This window comes from Mustela lutreola, chromosome 4, assembly GCF_030435805.1.
Source record: "Mustela lutreola isolate mMusLut2 chromosome 4, mMusLut2.pri, whole genome shotgun sequence".
In the NCBI taxonomy this organism is placed as follows: domain Eukaryota; kingdom Metazoa; phylum Chordata; class Mammalia; order Carnivora; family Mustelidae; genus Mustela; species Mustela lutreola.
Window position 1 is genome coordinate 201,832,702 of NC_081293.1, and position 21,806 is coordinate 201,854,507.

Below are 21,806 nucleotides of genomic sequence, written 5' to 3' on the forward strand. Positions count from 1 at the left end.
GGCAGTGAGTAAACGTGACCTAGGAAAATGAGAGATCCAACGGCCCGCGTGGCCTTCGTGGAGCTGGTCACGGAATCGTGAGCTCTTCCAAGGTTCACTCACCTCTTCTTTCTTCTTTTTCACATTTGGAGCACAGAGGGTCCACGACCTTCAAGCTTTACCTCTGCGTTCTCTGGTTAAATCTGAAGAAGGGGACCCACTGCCCTTGGCTTCCGTCCCGTCCTCCTAACGATTCTGCCCGAAGAGCTGCCGGCAGGTACAACTGCTGTATCCGCTCAGAAAGACCAGATCAACATACGCTGAAAAGGTCAGAGCTCGCCAGAGCCCCCGGGCTGCCATGCAGAACTGCCCTTAACACACGACCCGGGAAAGGGCGCCGGCACCTCGGCTTCTCCGTGAGGGGAGCACCCGCTTGCTGGTGTCACCGCCCACACGGAGCTGCTCTGTAAACCCAGGCCCAGCTTCCCTGTGCCCTCGTGGCCTCACCAGCACTGCCCGGAGCCGGAGAAGTCAACCAAGCAAGGGCTCCTGGCATTAGACTAGTGAGCAGAAGGAAGCATAAAGCGTCACGCTGTCCTGTCTCTGGTCGTCGCAGGGGCCCAGAAAGACACAAACAGACCCAAAGAAGCGTGCACTCCAGAGCCCCAGGCCTTGTTTGGAGGCTCAGGGCAGAAGGGCAACCTCCGGAAGGCAGTCCCCCCTTCTTCCCATCATCTACTGAGCACATATCACCACTCGGACATGGTGCCGGGCCCCGCAGCTTGTGGAGGAACTGTCCCGACTTCGGTTTCATGGTTCCCTGAGATCCGACTCCAGGCAGCTCCTCTGGCCCTCGGCTGAGCCTGGACAGGGCACGGACATGCCACAAATGCTGGTTTATCCATTTTCCTCCGTCTGTCTGTATATCACAGCGCTACATTCATTTGTTTAAAATTCTCACGTGTTGGGGATTACGTTCTTAGTGTCGTAGGAGGAAGCATGACTAAATGTTTGCCTGGAACAGGATCCAAGGTCGGAGAAGGTAGAGGCTCCCCGCAGGAGCCCAGGCGACAGGGTCAGCGACACCAAAGCAGCTGTGGGCCTGAGCCTCGGAGAGCCCAGGCCGAGGGGCAAGGTGGGACCCTCGGATCAGGCAACAGAAGGACGATGGAGCAAGATGCCCTGAGATCCACGGGACACCAACCGCCAGGGGCCCAGACTCCGCCCACACTGGCCTGCACCACTGGGAGGGCAGGGCTCAGACCCCGTCCACAAAGACAAGGGGGCTGCCGAATCGGCCCCCCAAGAAAGCCAGAAACATGTGTAACCACGGCCAGCCCTTCGTCTCTGCGTCACAGACACCTCTGGGTCTGCTGGGATCCGCGGTTGCCACAGAAAACACCCACGGAAAGGCAGGGACCACTCGAGTTCTGCGACTACCCAGGCTCCAGGAGGAAGTCATGCATAGTCAAAATGACTAATTTGCAAGGGGAATAAAGCACATTCCCAGATATACCAAGTCATTTCATTTCTGAAGAATTTAGTCAGAATATTTATTTGCTACTTGACAAAAGAGATGACAGATTTCATCAGGGGTGAGATCCCTCCTCCATAGACAAAGACCCGCTCCAGGCTGCTTTTCACATGCAAATCCGCCGTGATTAGGTTAACTCCTCAGAGCCTCCAGAGTCCCCCTCCGTCGTGCCACCCGCACACCTCCCCCGGGGAGGGGCTTCGGAAAGCTCAGGAAGGAAGTCACCGAGGAGAATCAGATCTCCCCACAGCACCGCTGTCTAGCCACTGTCCACCCCTCCCACGGCCGCTCCAGGCCCGGCCGCCAGCGGGGGCCACCTGCCACCTCGGCCAGCCTACTGCGACCCTGCGACCCAGCGACCCAGCGCAGGGGCACGGCCGGACGCCCTTCCTGGACGCCGGCCTCTCACAAGACCAGCTCCTGCATGTGACTCCGAGCGAGCCCAGGGGTCTCTGCGGGGAAGGCCAGCGCCGCCCACCCCTCGGCTGAATCCCAGCTCTGTGGGGTCAGCCTGGATCAGCTCCTCTTTCTCCCTGCATTCTCTTTTGCTCCCCCGATACCCCACCCCGCAAATTTTACTGAACAAAGTGCCCAGGAAAAGCACCGAGAGTCGATCAGAGGCACCCCTTGAATAAGGGCGTCACCCAGAAAATGCACTAAATTAGGGTTTAATTGCTAGAAATTACTTTCAATTACTAAAAATTACGACAAATTACTTGTTGAATAGACACATTCTTTCACCACCATTAATAATTTAAAATTGCTAATTGCATGTAATTGTGAGTAATTTTGGTTCTTTGGTGAGAGGCAAGGTGCTGCTTTGCCAGGGCTGGTCCCAGGCCTCAGCCATGCCCTGTGCACAGCCTCCAGGCTAGACCACCCAGGAGAGGAGACAGCCCTGGGCTCGGCAGGTGGAGGGACAGCCTCACGCTGCCCTGAGAGACAGGACCTTCCATGCAGAAGAGGGCACAGGGCGCAGGTCCATCTGCTGCTAGAGAGGAGTAAATCTGGGTTTTCAGTGAAATCCAGAAGACCCTACCCTGCCGCCAGCCTCCCTCCCTTTAACCCTAGCACCGCCTTCAGGTCTCGTCTTCCTCCCACTGTACCTGCTGCCACTTCGGCCAAGTCCAGTGGGTGCCGATGGCCTGTCCCCCAGGCACCTCCCCTCTTCCCTCTCCATCCAGGGCTTTCTGCCTTCCCTCGGCTTCCTCGAAGGCACAGCTCCCTCTAATGCCTCCCTGACTGACGGGCCCCAGGAGACTCTGCCCGAGGCCCGTGTCCCTTCCATGCTGGCCGCAACTGCACAGCCATTCCAGGACCTGTCCTCCGTAGTGCCGTGGCCCCTCTGGCCACAGGGAAGCTTCCAGAGTCCCCCACAAGGCCACATCCAGAGCTGCAGGGACCTGCTGCATGAAATGTTTTGGTCTGGGAGTTGAGATGCCCTTGGCCACAGAGTCTTTCCGCGAGACCAGGGACTGCGTGGAGCACTGGCACTGGGAGCCTCCCCCTGCCTGCTGCCCAGCTCGACCCTTCAGGGTCCCCACAAGTGAGTATCAAAGCCCGGCTCCATGCAGACCCGTCTGCTGGCTCCCTCCTCCTCGTGGACGCACACATGACCCAGGAAGACACTCTCCGGTCCCAAACCGAAACCCCCTACAGGCACTGGGGGACGGGGAAGGTGCATCTCTGCACGCGGTGATCTGATCTGTTCACTTTAAAGACAAAGTGTCAAGGAGGAAAAGTGCCCCACTCCCCACCTCGGGGCCCCACTGGGCTCCTGGGGACCTCAGCTGTGCAGGGAGAGCCCGGAGCGGTGAGAAGCCAGAGCTCTCACACCTCACAGTGACCATGTCCTGGGTCGAGAGACACAGCTGGGCTGGACTTGCATTCTGTCCTCCAGGAGCACCCGGAATCTGCAGGCCGTGCACCCGCTATCTGAGGGGGTCCGGGATCTGCAGGCCGTGCACCCGCTATCTGAGGGGGTCTGGGATCTGCAGGCCGTGCACCCGCTATCTGAGGGGGTCTGGGATCTGCAGGCCGTGCACCCGCTATCTGAGGGGGTCTGGGATCTGCAGGCCGTGCACCCGCTATCTGAGGGGGTCTGGGATCTGCAGGCCGTGCACCCGCTATCTGAGGGGGTCGTTCTGGCAAATATCACCCAGGACACCAGCAAGAGGAGTGCGGGGGAGAGCGTGACAGGGATGTGATATGGGCTGTCCCGGGTCCCACCTCAACAGAGCAGGCCCATGGACGGGTCAAACCACTGCCCTGTGGTCACCTGTCGTGATGGAGATGGCCAGCACCGAAGCCAGAGGCACCCTGGCAAACAGCCCTGTCCCCATGCAGTATTCCAACAGCCCCAACTGTCCCAATGTCCTGTCTCTGAAGCCGAATTGGAAAAAAAGAAAAAAATGTTCCCTCCTCCATCCCCTTCTCAAAGTCTTGACTTTCCTGGCACCCATACGTCCTCTCCTCACTGGCCTGTGGGGAAAGGCCCGTCCACGGCCACCACGCATCCCGTTCAGGCCCTAACAAGGGGCACGCACGTCCCAGGAGCACCGTGACTGTGCCCTGCGGAGCGGGCTGGAAAGAAGTGCTGTCACCTCCCCTCCCCTCCAGTCTCTGACCTGCAGCACAGAGCAGGCCCGGGACAGGTTCCCACGGAGGGAGAATCCCCCGCGTGAGGGGAACAGGTTTCGCTCTTGTGCTTTCCGTAAAGGCTCAGCACACTGAAAGGAGGTCAGCGTCTTATCCTGGCTGTTCCCGGGAGAGAGACGCGCGCCGGACTCAGAAGCCTCTCCCCAGTGGTGCTGCCTTGGGAGGGAACTGCCCTCTGACCTCCCCAGCTGACAATTCCAGCAGGACACGGGAGTGTCCTTCCAGAATGCCATTTCTCACAAATAAACCTGGAAACTGAATGCAGGAACCACTTGCCTCCTACAGGGTGATCTCCCTTGAAGAGAGGCTGTGAAGGTCAAGTCACAGCCCCGAAAAATAACCAGTGTGACCAATAACCCCTGTCACCCACTTCCCGAGCCACACGGCCAGGCCAACAGGACCTTGCGAGCACACCCGTTGTGCAGACCTGCGTGTAACCTGGCTGCTCCCCGGCCATTCCTGACAGCCAGACGTGTGCAAGGCTCTGCTGTCCGGTCCCTTCTCTGCTGAACATGCACGTGCCGTTCCACAGCCGGACACCACAGACCCTTAACCCTAACCGCACGGATTCGTTTCCGGCGCAGGGACCCAGCCCGCGGCCGAGCACCCCGCACGCAGACGCCCAAGCTCAGGGAGGCCGTGCGACCCCACGGTTTGCCGAGGGACAGCTGAAGAGCACCGCTGTCCCTGCCTCACGTGGAGTAGGGACCCCACGGGCCCTCCCCGTGCTGACAAGCGGTTGGGCACGAGACAGGAAGGAGAGGGCAAGAGGGAGCGGCAGCCCCAGCTTCCGCCCTCCACCTGGAAATTCAAGATAATCTCGTCGCCCCGAACACCCAGTCTTTGCACACAAACCATCTCCACGTGTGTAACTGGCCCTCTCTGGGGGATGTTTTTTGAAACTCGGTCTCTGAAGGCCTTTCACTACGGTATCGAGATAAAGGGAGAAAGAGCAGGTTTTCGGCGAGAACAAAGAGCACGGGAAGGGAAGCAGGAGATGAGGGGCACGGGCGGCGGCGGAGGGGAGCCGGGCCTTGGCTTTCTGCACCCGCTCGACTCCCCGAGCCGGGTCGTTCCCTGCACAAGAGAAGAATCACAAACCTCTTCCTTCCCGAGGACCATCTCATCAAACCTCAGACGTCCCTAGACGCTGAGCAACGGAAGACGTGTTCTTTGCAGAGAGGTTTAACTCCCGAGTTCAAAGCAGAGAACTAGAATTCTCCCGGGGGCGAGAGGGGAAGCGGGCAGACCGCAAGCCGGGATTAGCCGCCGTCCCGGCCGCCCCACGGGGAGTCCCTGCCCGACCCCCGAGGGCTGCCCTGCGCCCGGCACACGCAAGTGGAAGGACACGTGCTCCTCCGGTCTTGCGTGGACATGTGTCTGCTTCGGAAGCACACGGACCGCTAGTGGTTCACGCGCCTGAGCACGGGCGTCCGGGCGGAAGACTGGAGAACATGCCTGAGGCTCTTCCCCTGAGAACGGAGCCACCGGGATCCTGGTGGTGGGGCAGAGCCACATGCACCAGAAACAGCGCCCCAACTCCCACAGCCCTCCCAGCAACCACGAAAGCTTGATTTTCAGTTCTCCTGATTGGACAGAGGAAGGAGCAGATCCAGACTGGGGAGGGGGCCCGGGGAGTGAAGGGCCTCACGGAGCCCTGACCTGGCAGGGCTGGCCCTTCATTCCACCACATGCCCCTGAAGAACACGGACACCAAAATGACCTGCATCCGGCAGCGTGTCCGTCGGGGGCCATGTCCCCAGATGAGGCTCCGACAACGGTGGTTCTCCATAAAGACTTTGAATCAGTGACATATAAAACCAGATAAACCCTACTTCTCTTGGGACTTTAAAGGTCTCAGGCAGCCCTGATCCCTGTTAGGAGGAGAACGGGACACGGGCGCTCCCAGGTCAAAACCCAGCCCCCGTCACCCAGATTCTGTGGCCTCGTGCAAACGCCCCTCTTGTAAGAAACCTGTCTAGGGTGACGGTTTCCTCTGTGGATGAGGCTAAGGGGGGGGGGCTGCGTTCTAAGAAGTAGCTCTGGCCTTTGATTAGGGAGGCGTCAGGATTCTTCCCTGAGAAGCTGTGAGTAAGGTCTGGTTGAGCCTGTGGCTAGGGTCCTCACCATTAACAAACCAACTGCCCTCAGGACAGGCTCCATCATTGTTCAGAGCGTGAAACAGAAGAAATCAGACATCCCCCCAAGAAAGCTTTAGGATCCATTTTCTGATATTTCTAAACAAATCCGCACCCACCATCCTAAGCACATAATCCTAAAACCAGAGGAATCTTTTTCTAATGTCTTGGGAAAAGTGACTTGCTTGCCTAAAGTAAGAGGAAAAAGGTACATTTTGTGTTTGAAATCCGGGGTGAAGCAGAATCTTTGAGTTTACAACACGGGGCTTTTGAGAGAGCACAAAATCTCAGGGAATAGAGACAAAAGCTTTGGGCAGTGTAGGATGACGACGTCCCAAGGCCCGCTGGCCATGTGGGTAAAGCTGAGATAAACGCTTACGTGGGAAGATATTCTGGTGTCGAGATGACACAAGTGGCCAGCTCAGGAACCAGAACAGAGGACTGGCAGCTTCCTGGACACAACACTGAGCAGGAGGCATGGGCAGGGGGACAGCAGGAGGGCCCTTGCGTGTGGCCAGGAGCAATGTTCCAGAAGTCCTGGAAAATCCCAGAAAATAGGAGCTCTTCACCCCGAAGACGTGTATTTCCTAGCTACTGTGCCCCTCAGAGGCGACGGCGAGCTCCAGCCCGCAGGGAGACGGGTTCTCTCAGAACCGAGCTCTTAGAGGGACAGGCACGAACTCAGCAGTTTCTGGTACCACAGCCCTGAAGGGCTAAGGAAAAATTAAGCTTTAAGAATCGATCGTATGTACTCCGCTAACCGCAGGACTGTTGTGTCTTCCTCGAAGACTGACCAACAGTCAGCAGCAGCCGCTCACACTTCGTCTTTCCCCATGTGTCCTGCTGTCGACCGTCTGGAAACCAGCTCCGAACCGTGCCGGGAACCGGGTGTTCAAAGGGAGCCCGAAGGACGCCTCAGGGGGCAGCGTGGCCCCTGCAGGAGAGGACGGCACCAGGCCAGCGGCTAGACACGGCAGCGCCCTTGGCTGGGCAGCCTGCAGCCCGCAGCCCCGCGGATGCTCTTCCTACCCCTTCTGAGGAAATGCTGGTCGCGGGAGAGGTTTTCACTTAATCCGGGACTCGTTTCGCGTCGACGCCAGAACCGTTCAGGGAGGCGGGGGCTCGAGCGCCAGGCGGGGTTGCAGGCAAACACGGACTTGCAAGAAAGTGTGGTTCCGGAAGGTTCTTACCAAAGAGGAGACGATGGTCAACGCTGAGCCACACGGGCGTTGCAGAGTCGGGCGGCCGTGTAAACGCAGCAGCCACGCCAGCGCAGGAGGCAACCGGCGCCCCAGGACCGTGCGTTTGCAGGGCTGAGGAGGGCGGTGACTCACCCGCTCGGGGGCTGCTTCCCTGTCCAGGGCAGCGTCTCGGGGCCAGTGTGTGGACAGCGGGGACTCCCCGCTGGGACGTCACGCCTGCCCCCGCATGCACAAAGCCGATCTCTGGAAACGCAGGTACATGACTCGTTACGTGAGGAGGCTCATCCGCGTGGCCCGCACCGTCCGGAGTCCCCTGTGTGCGCCACACGCCCCACGGTCACCCTTCCGCGCTCCTCCCAGCGCAGCGGCCCACGCGCTCACCTGCCCGCGGGCCTCCTTCCCCGCCACACGGCCACACCTCCGGCCGTGGTCAGCAGCAGGCCTGCGCGACGGGCCTCCCCGGGACCGGCCTCCTGCTCCGTCACGGTCTTCGTTCGTCTCTACCTGCGTGTCTGCCCCTCGCTCCTCCGTGAGTCCCGCTGGGCCATCAGCCCTCCCTCCATTCCCAGGCCTGGACGTGCTCCGCACACGGGAACGAACCCGCCCCATCCACACCGCGCTCGGCCACGCTGTGTGGAGACGCAAACGGTGGCCTCGGGGACGCTCCTGCCGCGTCTCTCCCCGCCTCGGCCCAGAGGACACAGTGTCCTCACGCCGCGCCCGCGCCCCCCACGCGGACTGTGCGGGCTCCCCCGCAGCCGCGGTGCTGCTGTCCCGTCGCCCCCTCCCGGCCTCAGAGCCCACGCGCGCGCCGGGACCTCACCGTGTTTGCTCGACACGCGCAAGAGGCAGACGCGCTGGCCCACGCCGCCCGTCAGCTAGCCCTGGTGACACAAATGCCGCCTGCGTCCTGCCCGACACACGCGGACGTCATTCCCGCTGGTTTCCAAGGCCGCAGAGGCGGCGACGGCTGCTACCGACGGAGCTCGGACGCCCGGAGCCCAGAGAAGCCGGAGGACGGACCTCGAAGTCAGAGCTGCGACGTTCGACGTTCACTTAATTACGTTTGTCGCCAAAACAGCTTCAAAAATGGCTGCATCCGCTGTGTCTGAGAATGTCCAGCTCGCCCTAGGTTCTAGCCAGTACGTGCGATTGTCAGAGTCTTTCGGTTTTGCCATCTTATCATTAACGAAGTAATCTCTTACGGTATTAACTTCCACTTTCCTGACTTGATTTCTGCTGATCTACGAGTTCTCTCTCCGTTCTGGGCCTCGTGCCCCCGCAGCCACCTGGTCCCACGGGCCCCTCACAGCCTCTCCACACCCCCAACATTGCTCACTCTCAGAGCCCGCTCCACTGGCTCCCACCACATGCGAGTGTCCGACGCACCGTCATGAAATCCCTGCAAAGACGAGTCTCCACTCTGAGTCTCCGCGCTCTGCGCGCCCACGCCCCCGTCTCCCCACCCCCAGCGTGCGTCTGCCTGCACCTCGGGGCTGGGCCGCGGCGGGGCCTCAGAAAGGAATGACTCCAGCTTCCCAGCACAGCGCGGGATGGCGGACAAGAGAGGGCAGCTTAGTGGGCGGAGGCTGAATGCGAGCAGAGAGACCGAAGCGGCAGGAAAAGGAAGAAGGCCGAAGCTCAGCCCAACCTGCTATACCAATCGACTCCGTGTAGAACGTGCCAGAATGTGCTAGAATGTACTAGAATCTGCCCAGAGTGTGTCAGAATGTGCCAGAACGTGCCAGAACGTGCCAAAATGTGCCCAGAACGCTTAGCCAGCAGCTGGCCCCTCTCCGGGCCATTGTGCCTGGAGACTACCCTGGCGGTCCCCGTATTCCAGACTATTAGATGATTTCTTTTCCTTCTCTTTTAAGGAATTATAAAACTGTTAGATTTTTTCTTTAATTTTCCTTTTTCCCTTTTGGTTTTGACATATAGCTCAATCCTGGAGATTCCTGCCAGGAAACAAATCCATAGTTGTTTTCATGACAGCAAATTACGTGCCAACGAGTGACATTTAAATGCTGAATTTAATGGCTTGTCAGAAGAAGTGAAATGTATTTTTAAAACATTTAATCCATGAGCGAACAATGAGAAGACTTCTTCTTGTAGGACACAAGAGTGGTGAACAGAACGGAACATATTTTCTCCTTGATGTATATATTTACATCAAAAGAGAAAATTGCACAATTAAACCCCATTTTCCTTTCCTTCTTCATGAGGAAGGCTCCCCAACGGCCGTGAAGCAGCCGACAGTGAGGCCCGCAGCCGCACAGCCAGACGGCGGTGTTCACGGATACGCACGCGACCCACTCCACTCCCAGTGTGCCTACCGAGCTGGGATGATTTTAAGGAATTCGGAATAAGCCCCCTTCCCAAAATCCATCTCCTATCAGGACAACCAAGTCCAGGGAAACAGCAGGGTTAGGGGCTGCTTCCTTAGGGTAAGACACAAACTCCCCAACCCTCCAGGGTGTTCTTCAGTACTGAGCTTTTCGTGACCAGAGGGAAAAACCTAACACACCCAAACAAAACTCGAGAAATAGGATAGATAGCACCGATTGGACAAAAATCAGAGGAAGAGCTGCGGATTACACGGCGCTGTTGGAGACAAGCGTTAGATGAGGGACTCCCAAGGGATGCAGGCCCATGCGTGAGTGCGCGTGTTGTGCATGTGTGCACACGTATGTGGCCAAGCGTGCACATGCTGGTGTTCTGTGTGGTGTGTGTGCACGCAGATGTGTGGGTCTGTGTGTGCCCACGTGTGTGTACACGGAGGTGTGCATGGGGGTGTGCGTGTGTTGATGGGAGTGGACGTGAGTGGCAGTCACACGCATCCACCCTAAGGCTTGCTGCAGGACAAACACGGGGCGAGGCGGTCCAGAATCAAAATCACCCACCTTCAGATTTCTACCCAGACTCTCCCCACACACGGGCGCGGGCCAGCCGCGGGAGCCCTCGGACACACTTACGGGGAGGAGGGCAGGGACACCGCAGAGGGCCAAAGAGGACCAGCCCCTCTAGGCCTGGGTTGTCTCCCACGCTTACTGAAGACACAGACGCCAGGCCCTGCTCCACGGCCCTTGTCAGAGCCACGAGGGTGGCCATGGGTCTGCATTTTCCAAGCTGCAGGCGGGGTTCTCCCAATCTGAGGAAACCTGTGGCCCCAGGAAGGAGAGGTAACGCGTCAGGAGGCAGATGGCAGTGGGAATGCAGGCCAAGGGCAGAGTCCAGCTAGAAGGCTGAGCTGTGCAGCCACGGCACGTGTGTCCCATCGTCTGGGGTGCACAGAGCCCTTCAGCCAAAGCCGGCAGGTGCCTGGGGACTCAGCAAGGGGAAGCTCTGCACACCGTTTGGCTACGGGGACTTCCCAGCTCCAAGAGCACCAGAAACACAGGAGCGGCAAAAGCAAATCTCAAGGTTTAGAAGCCAGCGGGAAGATCCGATGGTCTGCGAGGTGCACCTCAGTCCAGAGAACGGGCCATCTCTGCCTCTCGGGGCTGCTGCCCTTGTCCTTCCAGAGTCCGGCCACAGCCGGGATGGGGCCCAGACGGAGCCAGGAACGCCTGGGCACACGGCCCAGAAGGGGACTCAGCACGGGGCAACATCAAAGTCAAAAATAGTCATTGTTTTGCCACCTGGAAACTCTTCCTCTGTTTCTCTCTCCCCCAGATCCCCTGAAAGAAAGACCAGGACTCGGTGTAAGGGGTGGGGCGGGGGTGGCAGGCCCCTGCGAGAGTCCGTCTGCAGGGCTGAGGGCAAGCACGGCCACAGTCCCTGCCCTGTCCCGCTCCGAGCAGGGCCCAGCCCCTCGCGAGGAGCCAGACGGATGCCCACACTTCACGTTCTGGAGCCAGAAGATCACTTCCCAGAGAAGAAGCACGCGACTGTGTAATGCCCGCAGGCCTGGCCCCAAGAACTGGACCCTTGCACAGACCGTGGGATGTCTGGAGGCGAGTCCACCCCTAAGCCCGGTGGCCCATGCATCCCCAGCACACTGACGGGTGGAGGCGGGAAGCAGAGACGCCCCAGCCTCGGCTGCCTGGAGGCCGAGCAGCGGGGAACTGGCCGGCACGAGCCATCGAGAGGGCCTGAGGGAAAGTCCAAAAATCATTTGCAGAAACCTTCAGAACAGTGTTGTTCAGAAAAGCACAATTCTCCCCAGGAAGTTTCTTGTCAAACTAGACGATAAAACCCACTTCCTACCACCTCCAGCCTTCCTGGGGCGTGACTTCCGAGCCACTAACAGAAAGAAAGAAATGCAATTTGCCGTCACAAGTGCTAATTCGTCACTGTGACGTGCCATCGGTAACGAAGCAGCAAACAGCCAACAGCAGCAGAAGCAACCACCATCTCCGAGACAGAACCCCACACGCGCCAGACATCTCCCACCTTCTGTGGGACGTGCCGGGGGGCTCCCAAGAGACCCGTGTGGTCTGCATCAGGACCAGAGAGAGGGAGTCAACTTAGAACTGGGGAAAGGGCAGGCTGAAGTTCTAGGGCAAGTCAGATGTCACTGGCGGGGCCGGGGGACCAAGTCTGTCCACATCTACTGAAGGAAGAAATAGAGTCTCAAAGATGGTAGTGACCCCTTCCCCTCCACACCCATCTCTGGAAGACGGTTTGGAGGTTTCTTACGAAAGTAAAGCTGCTCTTATCATCTGAACCACAAGTGTGCTCTTTGTGTTTACCCACAGGAGCTAAAAACAGGAGCAGTCACTGAGATGTTGGCCGCAGCTTTGCTCGTAACTGCCAGATCTCGGGAGCAAGAAGACGCCGTCCAGCCGGCGAACGTGGACGCGGAGGGTGGCCCCAGACCTGGAAGAGTGTTCGGTCCTAAAAAGAAATGCGCTTGAAGCCACGGACAGGGCGGTATGCGGAGGGTCTTGACGGCCTCAGGGAGAGCAGCCGCCGTCCGCTGCCGGACCCCGTTACGACGCTCGGGGAGAGCAGGACCACAGACGGTGAGAAGACCGGGCCGGAGGCCTGCGGGAGGGGTGAGGGGAGGCTCCGGGGCCTGTCAGAGCAGTGGAACTCCTCCGTGTGACCCTTTCGTGAGGGACCCGTGTCCATGTGGGTCTGTGCAGACACGCAGGGTTAGAAACAAAAGCGGACGTTGACGTAAGCGACAGACCCCACTCAAGGGTACGGCGGCAGCACCAACTCACTGACGGAATCACCGTGTCAGCGGGAGGGTCAGCGACGGGGCCATCTCTGCAGAGATGGGGAGTGACGGAGTAGACTCTGACGCCACACAGCCGCTCGGCCTTTCTGCGAATCTGAAACTGCTCTAAGAAACAAAACCTATTAATTAAAAACCTTATTGGCCTTACGTAGGACCCCCTCCACCAAGTGCCGTCTGTGTGTCCCACACCCAGTGAGCACACCAGAGCCACCATCTAGCCCGCGTGTGACTGAGCTGCGCCGCCCACCAGGTCCCAAGCTCCGCGGGGTCCTTCATGCGTTGCCTAAAAGGGAGGAGACACCGAACCCCTACATTTCACAACCTTCCTTGCTGAAGAGACTAACCCCGTCTGAAAAGCATGTACGGCCACCAGGCGGTTGCCCTCCGTGGCCCCGCGGACCCTCTAGGACCACCCCCGCTTTGCCACCTCTCACTGCATCTCGAGCTGCTTCTGGACTCAAGTCCCAGCAGGCCCGGGGGTGGGGAGACACAGAAAGAGAGAGTGCAACGCCCTCGAGGAGCAGCAGGACCCGGCCAGAAACTTGGGGAACACGCACAGGAACCCTTCTTAAGGAGACGAGGTCAAGCCGGAATGAAAGGAAATGACCAAGGCTGGACACAGATGCGGCCACGGAGCACCGATGCTCCCAGCCACGCCTTACATCGAAGGGCTGGGAAGAGCATGGACGGTGCCACCAGCAGTTGACATGACCCGGTTCCCGAAGAGGGCGTCTCCACGAAATGAGGTGGACACGCCAGAACTTCTCGCTCTGTCACAGAGACAAGCGTCCAAAGGTTTAGGGGACGGGGACACAGGAGCGGGTCAAAATGTGAGACCTGCTAATGACCTCAGGGGGGTCCAGACGACACGTGTTTCCCCTCGACTGTGAGACGTGAGCTCACCAGAGTGCCCCAGGATTCCAAAGGAGCTCGGTGGGGAAGCCCCCGGCAGGTCCGAAACCACAGAGGGAGCACAGCCGCCAGCCTGCTCGCCAAGTGCAGCGGAGAGGCCGGCGTCTGGGGCAGCAGCGGCCAAGACGTGGCACTTCACGTCTTGGCACCTGGTGGGTGTGGTTACCAGGAAGCAGAAACCAGAAGCTTCTGGCCACGGAGAACTTGGTTAGTGATTAGATGCCCAGAGCGCCCCTCCCACAGGGCTGCACAGAAAGCCTCCCAGAGTCTCAGGGACCCGCGTACGCAGGGAAGTTTGAGATCTACCGAATTGAGGACTGGCTTGAATCACCAAAACAGAGTTACAGCTCGGCAAACCATCCCCAGACTCGGCCGTTCCTGCCTCATGCAGCAGAGCCCCAGGAACAAAAGCAGAGGGTGGCAGCAGGTCCCCTGCAGGCCACAGAAGCCAGAAATTTACGCAGTTACTCTCTCTTCTGGCCGTCCGCACGCAGACCTGCGGCCTCTGCTGGGGCGACTGTGTGCCAGGGAACAAGGAATGAGGACTCCTCCAGGGCTTATCAAACACGGACTACGACGGACCCCAGTACCGGGGCACCCGGAGCCTCACTGTGCCCCGCCCGTCAGAAGGGGACCCGCTGTGCTCATCCTGTTGGACCCAAAGAGCAGGACGTCGTGCCCAGCCACATGTATGAGTAGGACGTTTGCACACCAAGGGCAGTCAGTGGCGGCCACGGATGCCGGCTGCAGACTCCCAAAGGCCCCAATGGGCAAGCAGACCCTCGGGATCTTGGAGCAAACACGTGACATCCTCTGCAGGTAACGACTCTCCTTTTAAGAAACTGCTCTGGGCCATGAATCCTTAGTGAAAAACGCAGCCCCCAACCCTGGTCCTGCGAGGTACCCGTGGCGTGGCTGCTGTGAGCCAGATGCCGGAGGGCCACGGGCATGTGGCAGAGCACACGTCACTGCCCCTCTGCCCACTCACTGCCTCTGCGGCAGCTGCCCTGCTCCCCGGGGCCCCGCCCAGCCTCCCCTGCCTCTGGGGACTGTGCGTTCAGCTCCCTGGTGAGGGGCCACCTTCTGCAGGACACCTCATCACCAAGGTCAAGGCCACAGGAACAGTCACGGACTCCTGTCCAACCCTGTCCTTGACCTCTTACCTCACAGCCACAGTCCCTCCCCACGGCCCACGTGCAGACCCAGGCCCCAGACTGAGAGCAGCAGCCTGGCCGAGACGCTCTGTCATCTCCCCCAGCTGTGCGCGGCCGAGCCCCTGCAACGGACCGTGTACGTAGTCCCCCCGCTTCCCTGACTGAACCCTGGCACGGCTGGAGTCCCAGGGAGAAAGGGTGCCACCACAAGTGACTGCAGGTGAATGAGTGAATTAATTCTGTCTTTAAAACCATTTTATTTGAGAGGGACAGAGAAAGACAGAGATGGAACACAGGCGGGGTGTGGGTGCAGAGGAGAAGCAGGCTTCCCACTGAGCAGGAAGCCCGATGCGGGGCTCGACCCCAGGACCCCAGGACCACGACCTGAGCTGAAGCCAACTGAGCCCCCAGATGCCCCTGAATCAGCCCAACCCCTTCCTGTAGAGCTTCCCGGTGTCCCGCGCAGCAGTGCACACTATGAGCGTTCTGAAGGAGGAACAGAGCGAGAAGCGTTTCCCAAACTGACAGGGCCACAGACGCTCCTTACGGAACCACGGAGAAGCCCTGTAGGATCTGATGGAGAAAGAATGTCGGGGCTCTCCTGGCCCCTCCCTCCCGGGCTGGGCCCCCAGCGGGGCCACTCAGGTGTTGACCCCAAGGCCTGCAGGTTCACTCCAGGAACATCACCCCGACCCTCCCCGACACCAGGGCACCGTGTGTGCGGATCGGCCTCAGTCCAGGCTCCGAGCACAGGAAGCAGCCCCCCCACCCCGGCAGGATGAACCAGATGAACACTCGGGAAGCTTCCCCTCCATTTAAAAAGTAGACACACACGATGAATCCCATATATGATGATGTCTACACACACGATGAATCCCATATATGATGATGTCTAAATTATGGTAATTTTTAGTTATCATCTCAGCAACCGTGTGAAGTAAACAGGTTACAACCGACTCCTGTGGCCAAACCATGGGACAGGAACTTGCACAATGACAGTATCTGGAGGCCAGCTGATGGCCTGGAGGCTGACCGGCCACTGGGCTACATGTGCTCAGGCCCCACAGCCGCCTGGGGCCCGTCGGCCACGCTGCACCCTGCCGGACTCCCTGAAGCCCGGACGTGGCTGTGCTCCTGCACACGCAGCAGCAATCCACGGCCACGTCCAACGCACGAAGGAGACTCCCGCCAGGACCTTCCAGAAGCTAGCCCGCCTGTGCCCAGCCTGCTCCTCTCTCTGGCAACCCTGGCAAACGCCATCCTGTGCTACGTCCTCACGACCTGCGAGGCCCCAGCACTCCGTGCCTCACGGCCCCCACAAGTGTGCCCAGGCCCAGGACACGGTGGGGCCCGCGCCCGCCTACCTGTCCGCGACAGCCTACCTGTCCGCGACAGCTTCTGCAAGGTGGCCGTCAGGTGCTGCAGAGCTCCTGGCGACACCTCGTAGCGGTGTGTGTCCATCGCTGGAACCTTCTGGCACCTTCCAAACACTCCGTCTGCAGAAGAGGGGACAGGGAAGAGAGAGAATGGGACGTTCATTTTCAGGGAGAAGGTATTAGACCCACCCTCGCGAGACACTCTAACTACGCCGCACGCGGAGGCTTTGGAACGCGGCTGTAGAAAGTCATCACAACGCTCTCAGAATTCAGAGCAGTTGGAAAGTCACAGTTTATTTAAACCAAAGAACATCACGGAAAACACAGCTGCAAAGGTCTGGAGAAGCGCCGTGAAGGCAGAGTCGTTCGCACTTTCTACTCTGCCCCGCGCTCCTTCCTCCCCTCCCCGGCTCTCACTTCTCCTGATTCCTGCCGCAGGCCTTCACCTCTGACGCGAAGCTTTGCTTCTGACAGTCCCGTGACCAAAAAATCAATATCGTTCAGGGCCAGTTTTCCAGATGAGAAACAGAACACCCAGGAAATATAAATACTAATTTGCAGAAGCCATGAGGACAGTGGCCGCGTCTGCCGCAGGGGTGCCGTGTGGGGGGACCGGGCAGCCCCGGGGACGGCGACGCGGCCAGTTTCGAGGGGAGCTTTCTGCAGCGTGGCCGAGGAGAGGGGTTCCCAGAGCGGGGGACAGTGGCGGGCGCCCGTCGTCCAGCTCTGTTGCCCGTTTGTCTAAAATGATGGGCTCTGCTCATGTTTTCAACCACACCTTCTAATTAATTTAGGCCCCAATTAGTCTTTATCTGGCAAACTGTTCACTTTGAAATAAGCTTCCTGTAGGGGGTTCAAACACCCAAATTACTGTCTTTTGTGCACACAAAAGACTAATTCAAGGGCCAGTGCGTCGTCCCCGGGGCGGCCATCTGCAGTTTCAGGCCCGGATCAGGGGAGACGCTTCTTCATTGTCCACGACGGTCTCACCGCACGAAGTGTCGCTGAAGAAAGCCATTCAAATGCAACAAGTTTAATTAGCAGAAACACATTTGCCCGATGCCAGGCTAACTCAGTAATTACTGGTCTGATACTACATATGGGCTTAAGACGGACGGTGCTGTGTGATCAGCAGAAAATCATCTTAAGTGTCGAAAGCACACCGTGAATTTGTATGGGCCTCTGCAAAGGTCCCAGAACCCGGGTAGGCGACCTGCACAGCTGCTCAGTGCTGCAGACAATGGCCATGGGGAGAAGTCAAGCCCTCTGCAGGCCACCTCCACCACACTGGTCCAGAGGGATTCCCGGCGGCAGTGCTCCTGGAGGGAGGGGCCCGTCCCCCTGCCGCCAGGAGACAGGCAATCTGCTCCACAAACACGGACAGTAAGCGTCCCTGGTCTTTTTATTTTGTGCAAAGAACTCCGTGCCTGTGCACGGGGTGTTTTGTGGCAGGGGCGGGGGGAGGGGCCAAGAGAAAAACCGAGAACTCTTTAGAGTGTCCTAGAACGTCCACTCTCCTCACAAATGGCGTATCTCGAAAGCAAACTCTCACCACGCAGGGACTAGAAGGAGCATTAAGTCGGTCCGACCCCACATTTTACGGACGAGCTTCGAGACCAAGGCCACAGGAGGAGGAGAAGCCAGGTTCCCGACTCCCGCTGGAGCCCTCACCAGAGAACAGCCGACGTACGTTGGAACACCCCGAGTGAGCTCTTCCCTCCTGAAGCGCAGCGGCGTCCCTCTTCAAATCTGGTTTATGGGGCACACTGTCGTGAATACACTTTCGGAAAAATATTTATGGCATTTTCTTGAAATCCCTCTCTTAAACATGCATTTAAAACACACATATACAACATAATACTTGTGCTTTTAAAATTAGTTTTAGTTGATAACTTGGTTTTAATGATTTGAAAGTCGAGACTAAACTACCCTGATTCTCTCCGCCCCCAGACTACCGCCTTGCCGATGAGGTGCCACATACTTTCCCCAGCTCTTTTAACCTTTATTTTTAAATAAACTTTTTAATTAATTTATTAGAGAGAGAGAGTGCGTGCGTGAGTGAGCACAGGGAGGGCAGAGGGACAGGGAGCCTGACGTGGACCTCGAACTCATGACCCTGAGATCACAACCTGAGCCAGTAGCAGGAGTCGGACGCTCCACCGATGGAGACCCCCGGTGCCCAAATCAACTTTTTTCTTTTTTAAAGCAGTTTTAGATTCACAGCAAAACTGGAGGGAGGGTGCGGAGCTTACCCTCCCACATGCAGACCCGCCCCAGGGCCCACCCCACGGCCCGCAGACCCGCCCCACGGCCCACCCCACGGCCCGCAGACCCGCAGGGGGCACCTTTGCCACAAGTGTCAAGCCCACGCCAGTACATCGTGTCGCCCGAAGTCCGCAGCCGCTCGGGGCCGGGCCTGTGTCCGCCCGCAGGGTGACGTGCAGAGCAGCTTCCCTGTCCTGAAAACCCTCTGTGCTCCCCCATCCATCCGAGTACCCCACCCTGTGACCACCGGCCCCTCTCTGTTCTCCACAGCTGTGTCTTCTCCAGAAAGTCCTGGAACTCTCTGGGTCCACTTTTACACACAGATTCTTTACAGGAGAGGACTGTGCAGACGCACGTGTGTAGGCGCGCCTGTGTGCACCGTTTTCACAAATGCATGTGTTTGTGTCCACGTGTCTGGTGTGTGCACACGTGTCTCTACATAAGTGCAGCATGTTTGTGCTGTGCACAGGTGACGTGCATGTCTGCATGTGTGTGGACACGCACTGACAGCCCCGACCACTGTTTAACCACCAAACTCATGCGAGAACCCAAGGGTACCACTCTTCCAACGTGGAGCATCCGTCCAGGAAACACGCGGCACCAGCACCGCAGAAGCCCGACTTCCGGACTCCTGCTGCATGTCAGCTGCTCGAGCTTTCTCTGTGTGTCTCTGGAGGACGGTGTGCGCGCTCACAGCTCACTGCTCACTACTTCCCGTCCCACACCCGCTGTGTGTCTGACTCCATCCCTGCCCCCAGGGCTCTGCCTTGCACCCCAACCTCAGGAAAGGCATGGCCCTGCCCTTAGGTCCCGCCGGCTGGACAGATGGAAGAGCCACAGGACACACATCTGGGCCACAGGAGGACACGTTCACTGACCACGCAGCGCTGTGATGCGGGCCGCAGAGGGACACCCCACGGGCGGCGGGAAGGAGGAGCACCGGCCTCGGCCCACAAATGCATCAGGAAAGTGGCATCCACTTGGGCTCCGACACGTACGAATGGGGCTGCCTACACGGGGCTAGAAGCACATCCAGGCAGGGGAGCGGGCTCTGCGGAGGGCAGGAAGCACCCCATCCCCAGAGCTCGGGGGCCTAGGGACTGAGTGCCAGGACGTGAAGCATGCCAGGCAAAACCCAAGGGTGTAGGGGGTGTCAGCCTTCTTCCCAGGGGCCGCCAGGCCCTTACCAGCTGTTCTGCATCCGGCCAGGAGCCACGAGCTGAAAGGGCTCCGTGTCCAGGGGAGGATGGTCCGGAAGGACGGCCACCCTGGAAACGAGAGCAGAACGGGTCTGCGGCCTTTCCAGAGGGGAACCCCTGGACGCCCCCGCTGCCCAGTGCCAGGAGCCCCTCAGGAGTCCCCCGGCACACAGAGGTTCTGGGGTTGGAGGGCATATTCAGAGAGATGGCCCAGAGAACGTGTGGCTTTCCGAGGCAGTGACGCAGCCGCCTTGCCGCCGGCTGGGAGGTGAGAAAAGGATGACCCAAGGGCCCTGGGGGGGACCGCGCCCTCCTCAGGGAGGTCGCCTCGCAGGCATCCACGGGCAGCGACCCCAGCGACCCCAGCATCACGGCACAGACCGTACGTTCCCAAGTGTGCTGACCTCGGTGGGATTCTTAGGCTGTCCCCAAATCCCGAATTTCTGGATCGGTACTGCAGAAGCAGAGCAGAAGACCGGGCCCCCATGGCTCCTGGAAACCAGAGAGCACACGGCTTTAAACACAGAAAACGGAGGGATGTTTGTGGTCCTGAGAAAGACGATCTCCACCGGAGCCTCACCGGGCAATCACCACTAGCCGGCAGCTGGTTTCTTCCATTAGAAAGAGAAGCCTGGATAATTTTTTTTGCTGGATTTCCAGAAGAACGTGAGAAAGAGCCTGTTTATTGTCTGTGTGTTGGCTGTAACCAGCGATCCCTGAAGCGTTACTCCCGCAGGCAGAAGTCATTTTGACTCATAAACGTCACTGTCCCTTCATGACTGCTGGAGGCCAGCAGCAATGCCCTCCTCCTGGACCCCTTCTCCCTAGCTCTGTGGGGCCGTGCGTGGCCCCAGGCTGCGCGGCATACACGTGAGCGCACACGCCTCTCCACGTCCCTCTGGCACAGACATGGTCCTCTCACCTCAGGGCCCCGCGGGCTCCTGGACGGCAGGTGTCGGCTCCGCCTCTTAGACCCCCACGTCGACACCCACTCGGCACCCATCGTGGCTCAGTAAATACTTGTGACTCACCGGCGTTTTTCCATTTGCCTGAAGAAAAGCTGTGATGCCCACAGAAACTTCTAACACCGTTAGCTAGCATCACACGGTTTGGAAGTCTTCGACTCCCAGCAAACGACCTCGCTGAAGGCCCAGGGATCGCCGAGACCAAACCCACGGGGCTCGTGGCAGGGCCGGCGAAGGAGGGGCCGCTCTCGGCCTCACACGTGCAGGAAGAGGCCCGAGTGGACCCCTGCTCTGGGAAAGGGACTCTGTGCTCGGAGACACCAGCCTTCCTTCGTGGGATGCTGTTGTTTCGGGGACTGCTGAGTGCCAGGCCTCCCGGGGGACGGCCCGAACCAGCGGGTCAGACTACCAGGCAGCCACGGGCCTTAAGAGGTTGGTTTAAGTCTCTCCAGGAGAAACCATTTCTGTTCAGTCTACCTCATGCAACTCGCCTCAGACCTGCATTAAAGGACATCCTTTGCGGGGGGGTGGGGGGGTGGGGACGGCCTGGGTGGCCCAGTTGTTTCCAAAAAAAAAGAAAGGAAAAGCCTATGGAGGCAAACTGTTCACCTACTGAGCAACACCCTGCAGTGTCATCAGCATCTCTCCCAAAAAGACCACCCAGGGGAGGGACCCCCAGACCCCGGGGCCAGGACCGACCACCTTCTACCTTCCAGCGCCCTCTCTGCGGGTCACGGGGCAGCCGTCATCACACGACGCATCTTTGTTGTGCGGCTCGGGTGATATTTTTTTCAAGGAATTAACCACGTTCTTTGCACCCATTTTACTTCTCTCTCCTTCTTTTTCTAATGTCTTTGCTTTTTTTTTTTTTTAAGATTTTATTTATGTATTTGACAGACAACAAGAGAGCACAAGCAGGGGCACAGCAGAGGGAGGGAGAAGCAGCTCCCACCGAGCAGGGAGCCCAAAGCTGGGCTCGACCCAGGGACCCTGGGATCACAACCCAAGCCAAAGGCAGACGCTTAACTCACTGAGCCTGTTGGTTTCGATTTCTCATACATTTCTTCAGTGTTTCTTCAGGAAGAAATAATGAGACCAGGTAATTCACAAACACAATGTAATCACACTACTTAGGTGTTCGGGGCGGGATGATTAGTTTAGGGCACATTTAGAAATGACTGCAGCGTAGGTACCTGTTCTATAACGTGCAGACGTAGTTTATCCGTGTAAGTAACA

The 21,806-nt window shown here is 58.6% G+C and overlaps 1 protein-coding gene across 3 annotated transcripts in view; it reads right to left on the minus strand.

The window, feature by feature from the left end:
* PTPRN2 (protein tyrosine phosphatase receptor type N2) overlaps nt 1–21,806 on the minus strand; it is a 688,130-nt gene that overhangs the window by 489,132 nt on the left and 177,192 nt on the right. For all 3 annotated transcript variants that reach the window (XM_059172404.1, XM_059172405.1, XM_059172403.1), the window contains exon 3: nt 16,148–16,261. In XM_059172404.1, the coding sequence (XP_059028387.1) occupies nt 16,148–16,261 (114 nt within the window). The remainder of the gene's footprint in view (nt 1–16,147; nt 16,262–21,806) is intronic.